General features: G+C 35.3%; 1 protein-coding gene and 1 pseudogene across 7 annotated transcripts in view; both read right to left on the bottom strand.

Moving 5' to 3' along the window:
* Ubr5 (ubiquitin protein ligase E3 component n-recognin 5) overlaps positions 1-17,255 on the bottom strand; it is a 133,193-nt gene that overhangs the window by 35,530 nt on the left and 80,408 nt on the right. For 5 of the 7 annotated variants that reach the window (XM_047528782.1, XM_047528800.1, XM_047528817.1 and 2 more), the window contains exons 17-32: positions 16,716-16,859; positions 16,508-16,619; positions 16,133-16,287; positions 15,701-15,898; positions 11,749-11,959; positions 10,475-10,601; positions 6,385-6,536; positions 5,853-5,948; positions 5,368-5,491; positions 4,916-5,013; positions 3,817-3,965; positions 2,587-2,678; positions 1,084-1,230; positions 868-986; positions 630-756; positions 410-539 (exon numbers count right to left, since the gene is read on the bottom strand). In XM_047528782.1, coding sequence (XP_047384738.1) covers positions 410-539; positions 630-756; positions 868-986; positions 1,084-1,230; positions 2,587-2,678; positions 3,817-3,965; positions 4,916-5,013; positions 5,368-5,491; positions 5,853-5,948; positions 6,385-6,536; positions 10,475-10,601; positions 11,749-11,959; positions 15,701-15,898; positions 16,133-16,287; positions 16,508-16,619; positions 16,716-16,859 — 2,181 coding nt within the window. The remainder of the gene's footprint in view (positions 1-409; positions 540-629; positions 757-867; positions 987-1,083; positions 1,231-2,586; positions 2,679-3,816; positions 3,966-4,915; positions 5,014-5,367; positions 5,492-5,852; positions 5,949-6,384; positions 6,537-10,474; positions 10,602-11,748; positions 11,960-15,700; positions 15,899-16,132; positions 16,288-16,507; positions 16,620-16,715; positions 16,860-17,255) is intronic. The other 2 variants (XM_047528834.1, XM_047528792.1) reach the window with 2 other exon arrangements.
* On the bottom strand, positions 3,359-3,790 carry LOC124987682 (U6 snRNA-associated Sm-like protein LSm3; annotated as a pseudogene).

Raw genomic sequence — 17,255 nt, 5'->3', positions numbered from 1 at the left:
ACTTCCAAGCAGCTGGGATTACAGGCATGCACCACTGTGCCCAGCTCCTTATGACAACTTTTCAGGGCAATATTTTTATTGCACTTGACACTGACAGGTTGTTTTCCAAATAGAGGTCCCAGTGGGATGCCACCTTATCAATGCCTGAGTATGTTTCTTTTACCATAACTTCATTAGCACTGGGTCTTGTGATTCATATTCTAATTCTGATTTTTAACACATTTTAGGATTTTTATTTAGAATGAAAGGAGTTTCTGCTGTTACATAATACTATTTAAATCACCCCAAAATTTGATTCCCCTGAATGTACTACTTAATCAGAGTCTATCAACACTGACTTGTAAAATCACAGGTAAAGTAAGAAAAACATACTTTTCGTGTACTTGTAATAAACATTCAAAAAGCTTACCAAAATATCTGCTGTACACTTGACTATAAGGCAATGAGTGAAACAGTCCAGTCGAATTGTGCCACTTTGTTGATTGAGATATACTTGCTCTTCTGGCAACAGATGGCCTATCCTACTGCTGGCACTCAGACTTGAGGGGGAAGGAGAGACAAAATGCACTGTAATAACCTACACTAATATGGGAAATACACAAATCTAAAATGTTTTAACAAATACATACGGGTCTTTATTCTCCTGTGACCCAAACATAATCATAGATTTCAAGGCATTCCAGTCCTGTAGAACACGCTCCAATGCAAGCTGGGCAAATCTTGGAGGCTCTAAATCATGATCAGGCATATCTGAATCTGAAAACAAAAAGAGAAAAAGAAATGGAAAAAGAAAGGAAAAGAAACGGTAAGATAAAAATAAAACATAACTACTTTCATAAAGAAATCAGCAGTGTTACATTTACTCACCTTCAGGACTAGCTGTTTTTCGATTACGATCCTCCCTGATTCGAGGTGGCCTATACTGGCAATGTTCCACTGTTTGCCTGGCAACAGTCTGCACCAAAAACAGCAGAAGGTGCTCTCCCCTGCAAAACAGGACAGTGTGGTAAGGTGGGGGAAGTTTACTAACCTGTGCTGAGCTCCTTCAATTTTACTCATTGTGTGTCCTAAAAATCCACTTGCCTACTGTTTGGCAGAGTGACCAGATTAGTAGCAGTGAGCAGGCGATAAAGTAGATCAAGACGAGCAGATTTCTGTCCAGCGATTAGAGTTTTACATTTACATTTCTCCCAACAATCACAATAAGCTGTTGGTGATGTCCGTTTGAGTCTAGAAAGAATTCACCAAAAGTATAAGTACTGAAATTTTTTTCATTTGAAAAGATCTATACTGACATTACAGAAGCACAATTCACTAAAACTGAAGAGAACCCTTGTTAAGTTTTAAATATAAAGTGTTAACTGTTAAAGCTTATACAACAGGAAGGATCATTTTTGTGGTATGAACTCTATAAAGCAACACAAAATTCCCCTGGGAAGAGGTACCCTTTGATGACTCAAGTAAAGTCATTTCTGTTAAAGTCTTTCCTAATTCTGCACAACCAATCTAGTTTAAGTAATCCTCCTGTAGGCATCTAATGACTTTACAGGCAGCTATTTCTGACATGTGTTCTCTATCTGACAGGATTGCAAATGCTGTCCGGACAGGGATCACCTTGTTCACTCCCATCCTAGCATCAGCATAGTGAGTAAGTTAAACAATCAACAGGTTATCATTTTTAGATGCTTAAAATAATAAGGAAAAGAAAGAATATTAGCAAATATTATAACTAAGCATCCATGCAAAATCTATAAGAAATTTCCACTCATCCTACAGAGCTACTTATTTTAAAACATAATAGATGGCTTTTATAACCCAATTCTCTATTACCTATAACATCTACACATCTGTAGCCACTTACAGCTGATGTTTCTGTTGATAACACTGTAGGTATTTATTAGTGCTAGGATACTTTATTGCTTAGGACTATGAAAAGTCTAATAAAACTAGTGGGGGTGACTAACTCTGTTGCTAGGAAGGAAGATTACTACATTTAGTTTAAAAAGTAAAATAAGGGACAGTCCAATTATTCACCATGATTCACTCAATGCCTACAGCAATTTTGTTCTAGTAGCCCCTAAGGGGTTGGGGTGGGGAAAGTAGTGTGGTGGGGAAGTTGTCTTTGCAGAATACAGACAAATCATTCTGCAGACATGTTTCTGAAAAGATTAATCTGATCCTAGTCAGCGTATGATCATATATTCCTTACCATAAGCCTACTTATATTTAAGTACGATCACATAGGAATAGCATTTCACAGTTTACTCCAAATCAAGAACCACATTTTTATACATAAACTGACCTTGAGGGAAACATGAAAAAAACCTCATGCTTTTTGAATTATGCATCAATAAAAACATGGCAGTATAATTATATTATGTATAACAATACAAATCTAGTTTGTAAAATTAAACTAGAATTATACTGGGGTGAGACTGGGACTCAGTGGTAGAGCACTTGCCTAGCATCTGTGAAGCACTGTGTTTGATTCTCAGCACCACATATAAGTAAATGAATAAAATAAAGGTCCATCCACAACTAAAAGTACATATAAAAAATGTTTAAAAAAAATTGAATTGTACTTACTTGCAATCATGACCTTTATGACAAACCCTTGCACATTCTGTACAACAACACAGTGACTCCAGCAAACCACAAGTTCGACACTCAAAAATATCCTAAAATTAAAGGATTATACTTTTAAAAGAATAATTATGTGTATATATCATCATAGTAATTACTTCTGGCATTTTCAAAAATAATTCAATCTCAGTGACAGCAGAATAAAATTTAAAAGAAGTTATGGAAGAATATAGAGACTAAATAATTTATAAATTATATAGGTGAAACCAAATACTGCCATTATGATAAAAATAATTTATATCATCTCAAGAAAGGCATTATAATTGTAAAAATCTATATCAAGATTTGTGGATAAGATTATTGAACCTACTGAAGACTTTCAATTCTTAAAATGTGCCATATTTAATTTAATAATCAGCTCTTGCTTCATTTACTTAGGAATTAAATCAAAATAATTCTTTCTTTCTTTCTTTTAAAGAAATCCAAAAGCAAACATCATATTTAATTAAAAAAAAAAAAAAAACCCTCAAGACTTTTCTGCAACAACAATGGAGGAATCTAACTCTTGAAAGAGAGGTAGGCATATTGGAAGGACTGGAGAAACAAAAATGCATTGAGCTGAAGTTGTAAGTTATTTACAAATCAACACATTGCAGGGCTGGAGGAATCCTTGGGCCATTTCTTAATAACAATACGCGTGTAGGCTTCTCTTCCTGAAGGTCTTGTACATTTTAAAGAGGCAATGGTAAGTCTAACACAGGATTAATTCTTGATTTCAGGTGACTCCCAATGGAGGGGCCACGAGCACGACCCCAACTCCCCTGACAAAGAGCATTGGAATACTCTGCTTGGCTGATTTATATCTCTCTTCATAAGTCTCTTCATCGATTTCTTAGTAATCACAGTTTCTTCCACATGGCCAAGGATCATATTTAAATGTTGATCATAAGCATGTAATCTGCCTCGAAGCTCCTGGTCACTTCTCATCCTCACGTAAATTCACCGGATGAGATTCAGGGGATCCTCTACAGTATTGGTAGTTTGTTGCTGGTTCACGTTGTCTGCCATGTTTCAAACCCTGCACTCTTTCCCCAAAAATAATTTTCTTTGGAGAATTTTATAACTCAGCAAAAAAAAATATCTGTTATAATCTGAAAGCGCAAACTGTAACTCTAGTTTTACAAAGGAAAGCCCAAAGATAGTATACGTACAGACAAATGAAAAATAATTTACCTGGTTAATGTGCTCTGCCCCGGTCCAGGTAAAACTGCAGGTATCATTACAACATAAGACATATAAAGGAGAGTCATCAGGGTTGGTACCTGATGGACAAACCATTCCCATAAATACATCCTCCTCTTTTTCACTTGAGGATCCTTCATCTAAAACAATCAAGAATACAGTAGTTATCGCTCAGAAAAGGACTTAATAATAGTCACCTGTATGTTCTTCAAATGGAAAAGCCTTAACATATTTGCAGTACAAATTAGAAACAACTATATAGTAATTTCTAAAAATTGATGCACAAAGTCAACAAGCATGGAAATCAGCAAATCCTAAAGCAAAGAAAGGCAAAGCAAAATTATGTTATAACCACACATGATGATGACACTATACTTTAGTTATCTGGCTCCTTGGCAGTGTGTCAGGTAATTAAGGCTGCAGTCTTAGTTCTATTTAGCAAACCATAGACATCTCAAATTATTTATCAGTATTTTCAAAAGATAACTAATATTTTAAATACTGGACAGCAGAAATTGATATTCCTTAATGCATTCTGTTAAGCAGGAATCCCAAGTTAGAAGTACTACAATAAAACATCTTCCTATTATCTCTATCAACTTTATTATTACCATCCATTAAACAATACCATCTATTGAATATGGGAAAGTTCTACTAGTAATCCATCTTATCTTTCAAAAGATTCTATGATATCTATTATGAAATATTGTTAACAGTCAAGAAGTTTATACTAGCTGCTTTTTTAATAAACATTTTTTTTTAGTTGTGGATGAACCTTTATTTATATATATGTATGTATGTGGTGCTGGTAATTGAAACCAGAACCTAACACAAGCTAGGCAAGTACTCTACCACTGAGACATACCAGCCCATACCAGCTGCTTTTTGATGGAAAGCTGGAAAATACCACATACTTAAGAAAAGTAATTCACATGAATTGTTTACACACAGAATCATCATCTTGATGTTTCCATCAATTATCATTTATATATACCAAAAATAAGATTTGAATGATTATGATATTATATGTACAAAAGAAACTATTCAAAATGAAAAACAACTTACTTAGGCTTTGAAATATATTCATTACCTTTTGCAATTTTCTGGGCTGTTTCTAAGATAGTAATTGCAGCAGGATAAGCTCGGCCACTTACAGCTGACATAAATGGGGTCATTCCCCTTGCATCCCTAAAATGAGAAAAATCATATATCAAAAGTATTTTTCATTTTGAATTTCAAAGAAATAAGTCTGTATGACAAAGAAACTAAATGTTCTTTCAGTAATAGAATATTCTGTGATCTTTTCAACACAGAAATAGACACAATGATCAGGCTAATGTAAAGGTTGGTTTGTATCCACTTAGGTGTGTTATATAATGTTGTTGAGGAAGAGAGCTTAGCAGTGTAGAGGGAATACAATGTTGAATTCTGATGAATTGTTATAAATTCACATATACTATCTATACACTGCAAAAAGATCAACTTCAACAATAAAAGCCAATACGCTAAATCTTCATAAGAAAAATATTGAATAAATCTTACTTGGCAGAAAGAAGTTCTCGTAGATAGGGCTGTAGAACTGTACTGTCACATAGCAATTTTAATATAAAATGAGCATTTGCTTTTCGATCCTTGGATTCTACTACAGATGGCTCTGTGGAAGGACCTGTAATTAAGCAGATCCATTTGGTACCAAAACAAGAGTAATGTGAAAGAGTAAAAGAATGTTTTATAATATATATCAGGCATATATTAAAAAACACAAGAATATTCTAGTAATAGTAATAAATTCATTCATTACAAAAACTTGAAACACATTATTCTACAAATCTCAACTGATTTCTTAATGTTAGTACATGCACACCATAAATTTTCATTGACATATTCAAAGTAATTCAGAGAATCAGATGCTTTTCAAGTCATGAAAAGTCTCCTTGATAAAAAGTGTGACTATATAGAATCCTATATCCAAAATGTGTTCTTTTTTCTTGCAAATGGTGAGGCAGACAAATAGAATAGATTCTTACCTGGAATGGTAGAGGTACTTGGTCCTTGACCACTGCCAGTCGCTGCTGTGGTAAGAGATCCCACAGCGGGGGCCAGGATAAAATCAATGTCACCATCTTTCAGTAAACAGAACAGCAGGATGTATATCATTATAGGCAACATATCCCTAACATTTCTCTTAACTGGCCTTAAGGCTTTTCACTGCAAGCCGAAGGTGAGATCAGACAGAAGTTTAAGTGGAAACTTCTTTTCCAAACTATAAAAGAAGGAATCCACTAGACAAATTATTCATTGATCTTGATATGTACCAATAAAGGAACTATGTAACTTCTTACCAGTATAAAAATAAATATTTCAGTAGAGGAGTGATACCTAACAAGTTTCTAGAATTTTAAATTTTAAAATACAAACCCCTTAAATCAAGTTTTTATAACTATAAATACTCTTGCTACTTTATTTCAAATTTCTAGATATTCCATTAAAATGTTCAGTATTTTTTTCTTTCATGTCCTTGTCTCTTTGTTAAAAACTAAATAAAATATGAGATCTTACCAGGATCCATTGCAGGAGGGTCAGGAACCCAACTAGGGGGAGCTATAGGGGGTGAAACTGGATCCTGGTGGTCACTGGATGAAGCTCCAGCCTCATGTCTACCCAAACCAGCCGCTCTCAATGAACGTCTCATCATTTCCCGTAATCTCAAACTAGAAGAACATGGACAAAATCAGAGCTCACTACCACGTCTAAACAAAATGAAAAGGTGTACAGAAACTTCTTATCTGAGAAGATCAAAGTATGTTCTATAAGTCAACACTCCAGGCAAAGGAAGTGAAGAACAAATACCAATTCTGGAAATCACAGAAAAATCAGCAAGGGATAGAAATGAAACTAGGGGATCCCAGTAACCAGTTCAACACTAAAACCATTATATTACGCTCCCATACAAACTTAAGCACAGGGAACAAAAGTTGCCGTGAAATAAGATTAGAAATAATCTTTCATACAATTAGAATATGAAGAATTAAACAAAGTTTTTCTGTCCCCTGTTTATAGTCAGTAGGTAGTATTAAGTTTAATAATAGACATCAGCAAACATACTGATTAGCACAAAACCAATATTGTTAGCCTACTAAATCCCTTTTCTTTGATAGCAAAAGCATTAAACTAATATTCACACAATGAGTAGTTTTAAAACAAAGACCAATTTAGTTTCTTTCATACAAAAAAAAATTTAACAGTACATCTTATATCCCAAAGATTTAATGAATGAAACTAGAGTTTGTAAAATATGTTGTTAATGTATGGGTGTGATTTTTTTTCTCCTGCTATAAAAAAAATAAATAAACTGTACAGGTGTGCACATCACTAAAAAGAAAAAGAAATAATCATAAACGCAGACCTCATTGGGGAACGGGTGACTGCCTACTCAAAAATCTGTACTTAACCTCTGAATAAAAGCTTACAGAAGCTACAAAATTAACACATTTAGGACTGACAGCAATTCAGAGAGAGTACAAATCCCTTGCTCGGCCACAATTTTAGAGCTTCTTAATAAAGAAAAAACGAAACTTTGAGGGCAAGACAGTACATAAGGGACTTCAACCTCCCATGCAGACCTAATCCCAAAGACGTAACAGTTCTGATATAAAAGACCTGACAACTTACTAGTAGCAAGCATAATACATCTACAAATAAGTAATTTTAAGAGATTTTTGGATTTCTAATTGTAATAACTACTTAATCTGAGGGTAAATGTGTTTTCCCATATCAACACATTTTCAATTTTATAAGGAAATTTATTTTTTAAAAAGCATTCACATAAATTTTTAGTGGCTACTTTCAGGAACATGTCTATTTTGTTTTATAAAGCTTATTTATGGTTTACTTTTTGAAATAGAACACTCTTTGTAAGATCATGCAAAATAAATTTTATTGTCTCAAATAATCTATTAGCTTTATAATAGTCACTATTATAAAATACCTACATACATTCTTTTATTATATCAGTATATTTTTCCCAATTTAGAAATTTGAGTTAGAGTTTTTAAAATACAGAGGGGAGCAGGATACAGTGAGTTTCAGTCAAGGTCACTTCCCTGCCCAAAGTTATCACCCAGAGAAAAAGGCCGGCTCCTTACCAGTAACAGCACACAACATAGTGACTGTTCAGTGTGATGCTCCTATACAACTTAAGTTGTAAGCCCGACACAGACACTTAGTATCCTAACGTGTTGTACTCAAAGCACAAGGGGAAAAAAATCAGTAGTAATTGGGAGGCACTGCATATAACCTGAAAATAAATCCATATTTTGGGCTTATCAAGAAGTGCTTAGACCTGGGTCACAAATGAAATGAAATGCCTATAGGTCAGAAAGGTAAAATATAAATGAGTAAAGGGCAGGCAGGTTTAAGAAATAGGGAGTGGTAGCAAACTAGAGGCATACATGCTCATCTAAAGGCATTCAAATTAAAGAAAAAGAAAATTTTAACATTGCACAGGCCAAAAAATCTTATATGGGCTATTCTCCAACCTCTATCTTAGAGTAGATTAAAAATAAATGAAGATAAATTGAGACCATAGTCTCATCTTGAACTTGCAAACTCCCAACTTTGTTGTTGTGATGTAGTCAATTCAATATTAAATGAGGGGGTCATTCCTTGTCATTTTTAAAATTGTCCTTAACCTCTTTTTTCTTCATTGGGTCTTGGGAACATTTTTAAGTACAATGCCCAGCTCCTCATATAGATTCTTAAAAAATAAAAAACAAAAAACAAAAAAGAAAATTATTCTTCAAGATGTTGTACACAATTCATGAAGATTCACCTGAATCCTCAGTGGCTGAGGACAATACTGAGGAGATACCACCTTGGCTGCTAAGATTCAGAGTTTTGACATTTCTTCGTATAGGCTTGCCTGGAGTCATCGTATTTTCTGACAATATGGAAGAATTCAAGGATGATGTAATTTCCTCTTTGTAAGCACGTTATATCCATGCTACAGAAGCCTTAGAATCCAGTCATGTTCAAACATAACACTGTGACAAAAAAGCGAAGGTCATGTGTCTTCCAGATTAACAATCTCTAGAGTACATACACCTGCAATCAGATGCATCAATCAAGCTTTCCACTAAATCTGCCCTTTGTACTCAGGAACTATTGAGTCACATAATAAAACTTCTGAGTCAAATCATCATCTGAAGGCATTTAACAGTACTCCATTCAATAGTGAAATTGCATCAGTTTTGAGCTTACAGCTCATGAATCCCAGCCTGCATACTCATCAAGGGGCATCGCCTAGAAAATCCATTGTAGGCTAGAGGAGGGTTTCACTTCAATGAAGCAGAGTCTGTGGACTTCCTACTGCCCGGCGTAGATAATAAGACTCCTGTGCTTTCATCTGTTCAATCGGCAGCCCTGAGTTTGAACTGGTTAAGAGCACTGCAGTGAAATCTTCGGCAAATTCCTCAAAGGAGCTTACTCTGCAAACTATTTCTGTGAGCAACACATCACCCACTCTTGAAGCTCCTTTTAGTCTTTGCCTTCAAAATAATCCTTACATGAAAAAAAAAAAGATGGCAGCACTGGCATTGGACCAACCATATCAGAGTCCAACTTGATTTGCACCTGTAATTTCCCTGAGGAAATGAAATACCTGAAATAATTCAGAGACTAATTTCTTCATGAAGAATTTAAGTTGCTTTCCATTTTAGACCAAACACTTTGTCTGCCTAGTGTAGTCCTAGATAAATAAGCTGGCGATAATTTCCATTCTGTGTTGTCTACATCTTTTTGTACTGTTTTTAAGTTATAATTTGGTTACCCACAAATAGTTTTTGACAAATCTCTTTTCCAGATGTTTTTGAACTCAGGAAGCTATCAACTTGTTAGTCTTCCTGGTGCCAATTTAATAACCATTTTTTAGAGGGAAAGATGAATATGGAACAGAAAATAGGCAAGGAGAGTCTTCATTTTAAGTAGACTTTACAACCTATCACATTACCACACAGAAAGCAGTGCTTCCATTAATAATCTGTCAGTAACCAAGAACTCTGGCTCTCATATCTAGAATAAATGTGTTTTTTTCCTCTAGAAAGAAAACTATACCCTGAATTCTTTATATTCATCATCTAGTCAAATACTAGCAATGTTTAATGTTATAAAGACTGGTCCATCTCATAACCCAGAAAACCTGAAAATTTAAATAATGAACAAATATTTATCATACACACCAACCTTTCATTTCTTCCCAGATCATTAAGACATCTGAGAAACTGACCTTTATATTAGCAGTCTGAAAATTAAAAGATTGAGGCTCTTTAAAATACTATATTACTTCATCTCCAACTAAAGGAAATACCTTTCTAGGAAGGAAGAATGATGAATTCAGTACAAATTCAAAGATTCAAGTTTGAACTACTTATTTAAATTATCTCCAAATTATGGAATGTCAGAATCCTATTATTCTACACTTAAACTCTAATTAGTTATTAGATATATTTCCCAGGGTGTTATTAGGAGGAACCAAAAACAAAACGAAAAAGGACCCACCAATTCATGCATACGATAGATAAGAGATACACTGGCTTTCTGTACTTGGACTTTTTTTCCTCCAATTAAACTTTCCTTGTAAAAATCACATTACCTTCGACTACTTGATGATCCAGCCCGATTACCTGGGCCATTACTTGAAACAACTGATATTGCATTTGCAATGGCCTCAACAGCGGAAAGTCTTTCTGCAAATGTATTTCTTTCAGAGCGCTCTGCTTCTGAAACATAAAAGAAAAAATTAGGATCAATTTAAACTTCAAAAATAATTGATATTAAGTATGTATAGAGCACTAAATGATAATTGCTAGGCATGCTGGTGCTGCAATTTACATACTACATAAGCAATGCCCTCCCCTTTAAAGTAATAAGCTCTTGGGAGAGACTGAACTACAATCTTTAATACATGATTTATTTATGCTGCCTTACTTCTCAAGTCCCACAGATCAAAAATAGGTCATTAAGTAGTCTTAAATTTAGTTTTCACTACCAAGGAAGAAAAGGACCCACTTATCAATATCTCCTTGATTTACATACTGCTTATAATCCTCTACTAATTTCAATAACAATATAAAGGTTAGAAACCAGCAAACCACTATTCAAAAATGTAGCTACCAGAATATCATTATCAGAATTCAAAATAAGGAGAAACAGCAGGGCACAGTGGCATACGCCTGTAATCCCAGCAGCTCAGGAGGCTGAGGCAGAAGGATCCAAGTTCAAAGCCGGCCTCAGCAAAAGCAAGGCACTAAACAACTCAATGAGACCCGTTTCTAAATGAAATACAAAACAGGGCTGGGGATGTGGCTCAGTGGTCAAGTGCCTCTGAGGTTTAATCCCCAGTAACAAAAAAAAAAAAAAAGAGAGAGAGAAACATTGTGAACTATGTAATTGTACTTGGGGTTATCAGTTTTTCCTTCCATATAGCTAAATACAGTCATGGCAAAAAAAAAAAAAAAACTTACTTACTTTCCAAACATATCTAACAACTCATTAAGTTGATCTTCCCCTCTATATTCTAAATATTGGGATAAAAGTTGCACCAAAATAATTTGGTTTAACATGCTAAATAATTCCCTTAACATAATAATTCATCTACTATTATAAAAACAAAACTCATTTACTATTATGTATTCAGCTTGTATATTATCACAAAAAAATCTTAAGAAATAAAAACACATTGATGAAAATTTGTTTTTGCTAATACTACATACCCATCCTAACAAGAACACAGGGATTTTTACCTTCTGAGAAAGTCAAAACTTCCAAGATTTACAAAACAAAGTAAAAATACATGCAAATTCTTTAGTTACATTTTCCAAATTACCTAAAATTCTTTTAAAAACCTTGTACAGTGCTCAATCTTACCCTCTTCCTCTTTTGTTTCCTTATTACTGGTTGGAAAGCAAACCGATACACATGCATGCAAAATATTCCGATTTCCATCACATCTGTGGCTGATGAATGTCTGTAACATCTGAAGATTTGGTTCTAAAACAACAGCTTGCTCAAGATTCATGAGATACTGTCGACAGGCCTCATAGTCACAGCGAAGAATATGTTGCATTAAGGTTTGTTTCTGTACTCAGACAAATTAGGGTGAAAAACATCAGTGAATTAGAATTGCATACTGTATATATGTATATGAAAATGTCTTATAGCCAACACAATAATCAGATCTTTGAATAAGTAGAGACAACTGCAGGTGGCCTGACAAAAGGTGTTGAACTTAGGAGTACCCTGTAAGCAGAATATACAATTGCCAGAAATAGAATGAGACAAACATCATTACCCTATGTACACATGATTACACGAATGGTGTGACTCTACATCACGTACAACCAGAGAAATTAAAAGTTGTACTCCATTTGTATACAATGAATCAGAATGCATTCTGCTGTCATGTGTAACTAAACAGAACAAACAATTTTTAAAAAGGCAGTGGAAAATCTGCTGTAGAACACCAGTAAATATTTTCAGTTTTTACAACTAACTCAACTTTGCAGTTGTAACAGAAAAGCAGCCATATACAATACATAAATGAATATAAAACCTTTAACTCCCCAGGAATTATGATAGGTATAATTTCCAAAGGTGACAATTAATGTAATTACCAAAGACACAGTAGCACTGATAACATGTGTATAGAACATGTCATTAACTATCTAACAAGCAGCATGAATCAGGCCTGAGTTTTAAATGTACTTGCTATCTCCTAAAAAACTGCCATATAAACTCTCCTTCCCACCATCTTATGAAGAAGGTGTTATTCACATAAGAAAACACCCTATTTTCAGTACCTAACACAAGAGATGTTTTGACTGGACTTAACTATAGCCCTGAGGAAACCCATCCATGGCAAGCTTCAGTTCATGAGGTGGGTCACAGAACACTAAACTTGCCCAAGAAAAAGGAAACTTATGTGCTAATCAATAGAATGAGAGAACATATCAAAGTCTCTCCAAAGGGCAAAAAGCAAAATGCTTTCAAAGGCAACTAAAATCAAGCTATTCTGCTGCACTCTACTGTGAGATAGACTGTTTTCAAGCAGCCAGCCAGTCCTTTTCTCTACAGGAAGCTCATTTCCAACCTGTTGGACTGTATATGGACTGTCACACTGAGACTATCAATACCACACTTAGCTGGGTTGCAAGCAAAAAAATTCATTCTATTATCACTGTATACTATATTTGTCACTTATAGCAAAGAGCACCGGGAGTTCAGTAAAACATTTCTTCGGGTCTACTGTGTGCCAAGCCTTAGTCATTAAGATAAAAGATAAATAATGACTTTATCTCTACCATGGTAATGATCACACATTTTATCTCTGCCCCAGTGGAGATGCTGACAAAGTGCAGAGGTCATAGAATCAAATGCCTACATTTAAAGTAATATAAATGAGTAAAGGAGGCTGTGTATAAAAAAGATCACACAACCTATATAATAAATGGCAACTAACAGACTCAGCAATAAACTTGTAGGTCATTCGGACCGCAATGAATTGGAGAGATCATTCGTAGTAGGCTCTAAAAGGGGCAGTATACTGTTCACATGATATAGGTTATGGAACTCAATCTTATCAGAACATCTGATTTTTAAAGAATGACTAAAAATCTGGACTTTAATACAAATCCTCTGACTTTTAAATGTAGGCAACCAAATGAGAATTTTAAAGTATGAAGGCTATTTCTTGGGACACTACAGTTTGGAACCATTAGTCTAGTAGGTTACTATAAAAGCTAAACTAAGAATATGAGTGTATGTCTCTAAACAAAAGCTTACAGGTAGCTTTTAGAAGCATGATTCAGTCTGTTTTACATGCAGTTGCAAAAGTTTGCTTATCACCTCTAACCTAATAAGGGGTGAATAAGTTCCCCTATTAAACTCTATTTCCATCCTTTACAGAAAATCTCAGATATCAATCTCCAGTTTGTCACGTCCCATTTTCTCCTTAGTTCACTCTAATCAGACTTTCATCCCACTATCAACAATGACCTACATGGAGTCAAAATCCAATAGTGAAGAACCAGTACTTCTCCTGAGATTTGAAGACAATTGATTGCTGCGTTCTGCTTGACATAAGCTCTTCATTTGGCCTCCAGGATACCACTCACTCTAATTTTCCCCCAACCCTTATGGATATTCCTCCCCAGTCTTCTATGATGATTCTCTTTTATCACCTAGGCATTTAAATGCTAGGACTATTACCATGGCTTAGTCCTTGAACTTTTCTCTTCTCCATGACCTTGATGAGCCTATTCAGGATAATTGCTTTAATCAACAACACCCACATACATTTCTCCACTTAGGTCCTGTCTTCTCTGGACTTCAGATTTATACATCTTTCCACTCACCATCTCTTCCTGGATATCTGATATATGTTCACAACTTCACAGGTCTAAAGCCAAAATCCTGATGACCACAACTCCTGAACCTACTTCACCTCTACAGTCTTCATCTTGATAAATGGCAACTTTTTTGTTACTTCCAAAACCATTTGTTTCCTCACTTTGACCCCCAACATATCTAGAATTGAATCATTTATCATTAATAGCTGTCTCCTAAGCAAGTCACCTTTCATCTCCCACCTGGATTATTTTAATGGCTTCCTAACTTGTCTCCCTATTGCAACTCTTTACCCTACTACTTTTAGCAGAGGCCGAGTCCTTTTAAAATCTAAGTCAACCTCAGTTAAAATTACAGCAATACCTTCCAGTGATATTGCCTCCAAATTCATATCTAACAAATACTCGAGCACAACACGTTGAAAACTAAGCTCATCCTCTTCCTTTACTCCACTGGCATTTCTCTTCCTATAATATTTCCTCTCTAAAACACACCCAAATCAGAAATGTAAAACACCTTCTTTTTATTTACTGCTGATATCCAGTAACCAAGCTCTGTAGCTTCTACTTCCTTAAGATCTCTCTCAAATCCATCCCCTCTTCCTCATTTCCAAGAGGTCAAGTTCACTTGTTTCTAACCTGAATTACTTTATTATCATTTTAAGTGATATCTAAACTTCTGTTCTTCATCAAATTCTCCCCCAAAACCTGCCATTTGCTGCCCTCACTACCAAGCACACATTCCTTCCCTCACTCCCTCCCTTTCTGGGGGGGAACCCAGGGTTTTATGCATGTGGGGCAAGTAGTCTACCAATAAACTACATCCCCGGCCCACAACCCCAGTTTTTTCATTTTAACACAAGGTCTTGCCCAAGCTGGCTTCAAACTTGTGACTCTCCAGGCTCACTCAGCCTGTTGAGTTGCCTGGCTACTACTAATCTTTCTTAAAAACACATTTATGTTTTTTATCAATTTAAAATTCTCCTGCTACAACAGGGAAAACTTCTGGCCCCTTAGGTTAGCACACAAGGTACCCTAGTGCCTCTCTCCAGCCTTCTCAGTTACTACTCAGTGACCAATATGATCTCTTACTTGTTGTTATATCGAAATAATACACATGTTCTCCCAAAATATTAATGAGATCTCCAAAGATTGCTCTTGGCCTTGGGTAACACCTCCCATCTTTACCTCTTTATATAAGCAAACTCTGCCCCTGTGTCACTTCTTCAAGGAAGCCTCCCATATAGTCATAATCAGATTTCTATCCCTCCCCTCTATGTTCCCTCAACATTGTGCATGCCTTTCTCAAATAAAATTATACCACAATCACCAATTTATTTGTCTCCATTGTTCTAACAACAACTAACAATGACTTCTGTAGCAGAGAAAGAGGCAATGAATGATTTATTAAGATTGTTTCTCTGGAATCTAGCTACAGCCTCTGAATTAAAATGCCAAGTAGTTTCAAAAGTTACCTCTACAGCCATGATGATAATAGCAGCTTTCTTTTTGATTGTTGAATTGGCAGGAAGATTTATTAAAGAATGCACGCCCATTCCAAGGCTACTAATAGGTGGAAGATCAAGCCAATCAGGATCCCTTATTCCTCCCATGCAATCTTTGGCCATTGGGTAGATAGTACCATTTCCATCTCTAAGAATAATAGGAGATTCCTAAAATAAAGGGAAAAATAAAAGTTTGGCTCCCAATCAAAAATGAATTTATAATATAATTATTTCAAAATTGGATGTTAGTATTAATGATTTAAAAAAAAAAACCTTGTATTAGAATGTGAATATTCTAAATTGTTCAAAAGTTTACTATCAAGCAAACCAGAGACAAATCCTAAGCTTCACAGAAATGCCAGTTTGTAATCTCATTTTGAAAAGCAAAAATGAGCCTCCTACCTGTCCAGCAGTGAAAATGGCTACATTCCTCTCATTCTGACCAAGGAAGGCAATGCTGCTTGTAGGAAAATTATTTTCCTGTTCAGCTTTTCCTGTAGCAAGATCAAAGATACAGTACCGTACCCAGTTTCCAGTCTTCAAAACAGCATGCACACCTTCAGAGACACATAAGTGGAAAGAAAAACTGTGACAAATCTTTATTAACCTCCTGTAAGTATTTACCAAATTCTGGCTTCTCTGACCACATTTGTGAATCAATTCAGCTACGTTTTTTCCATAATATTACAAACATGGGACCATTTATCCTATTCCCATTTATTGCACCAGTATTAATATGATACATAGTATGCTAAACGAAATACTTATAATCTTTACCTTTGGAGTCTACATTCACTGCTAAGATTTCTGTTTTTTCAGGTATACAGAGCTTTTTAGGAGTCCTCTGAAAACAGTCAGGAACTTTTGGAGTTCCACCAGTTTTGACAACCTGAAACACACAAAAGGAATTCTGCCCTCAAATACTGTAACATACTCAAGAAGTCAGTCCCAATATTCACCTGCTGAACAATTCCTCTATACTTACCTGCAGTTCATCAATTCTAAGTAATCTACAATCCTGCAGGAGAGAAGAAGGGTCAGCATCTGGACCAGAGCTGCTTTGACAGTTTGTATTACTGGATGTTCCTGGAAATTTTACAGCAACATAGGCACCATCGACTTTTAGCACCTAAAAGTATAGGCAAATACACTGAAAATTAACAATAGTTTATATATAATCAATGCACAAATTCTACTCATTGAACAAATTTAACACTTAAGGCAATTAATTCCTTATTTTCTCAATAATCATCAAGTTCTAAAATTAACTTGGATTCAATCCACTAAAGCTATGCTGTGTTGGTGTCTATATTCGAAGCTCAAAAAACTGACCCATGTAGTGATTGCCATCTGAAAGTTTAGCAACTCACTGGAAGAAAAAGGGGAGAGAGACCCCTACATAGAACCAATGAAATTCTTTCCCCTTCCCTCCTCAGTAGTTTAAAGCAGCACCGTCTGGCACAATGTCTTTGATGATGGGATATGTTTTACATCTGTACTGTCCAACAGCCCTAAGCTCTCCTGA

Source organism: Sciurus carolinensis, chromosome 1, assembly GCF_902686445.1.
Source record: "Sciurus carolinensis chromosome 1, mSciCar1.2, whole genome shotgun sequence".
NCBI lineage: Eukaryota > Metazoa > Chordata > Mammalia > Rodentia > Sciuridae > Sciurus > Sciurus carolinensis.
The sequence above is the reverse complement of the archived record's forward strand: the minus strand, read 5'-3'. Positions and strand labels throughout refer to the sequence as shown.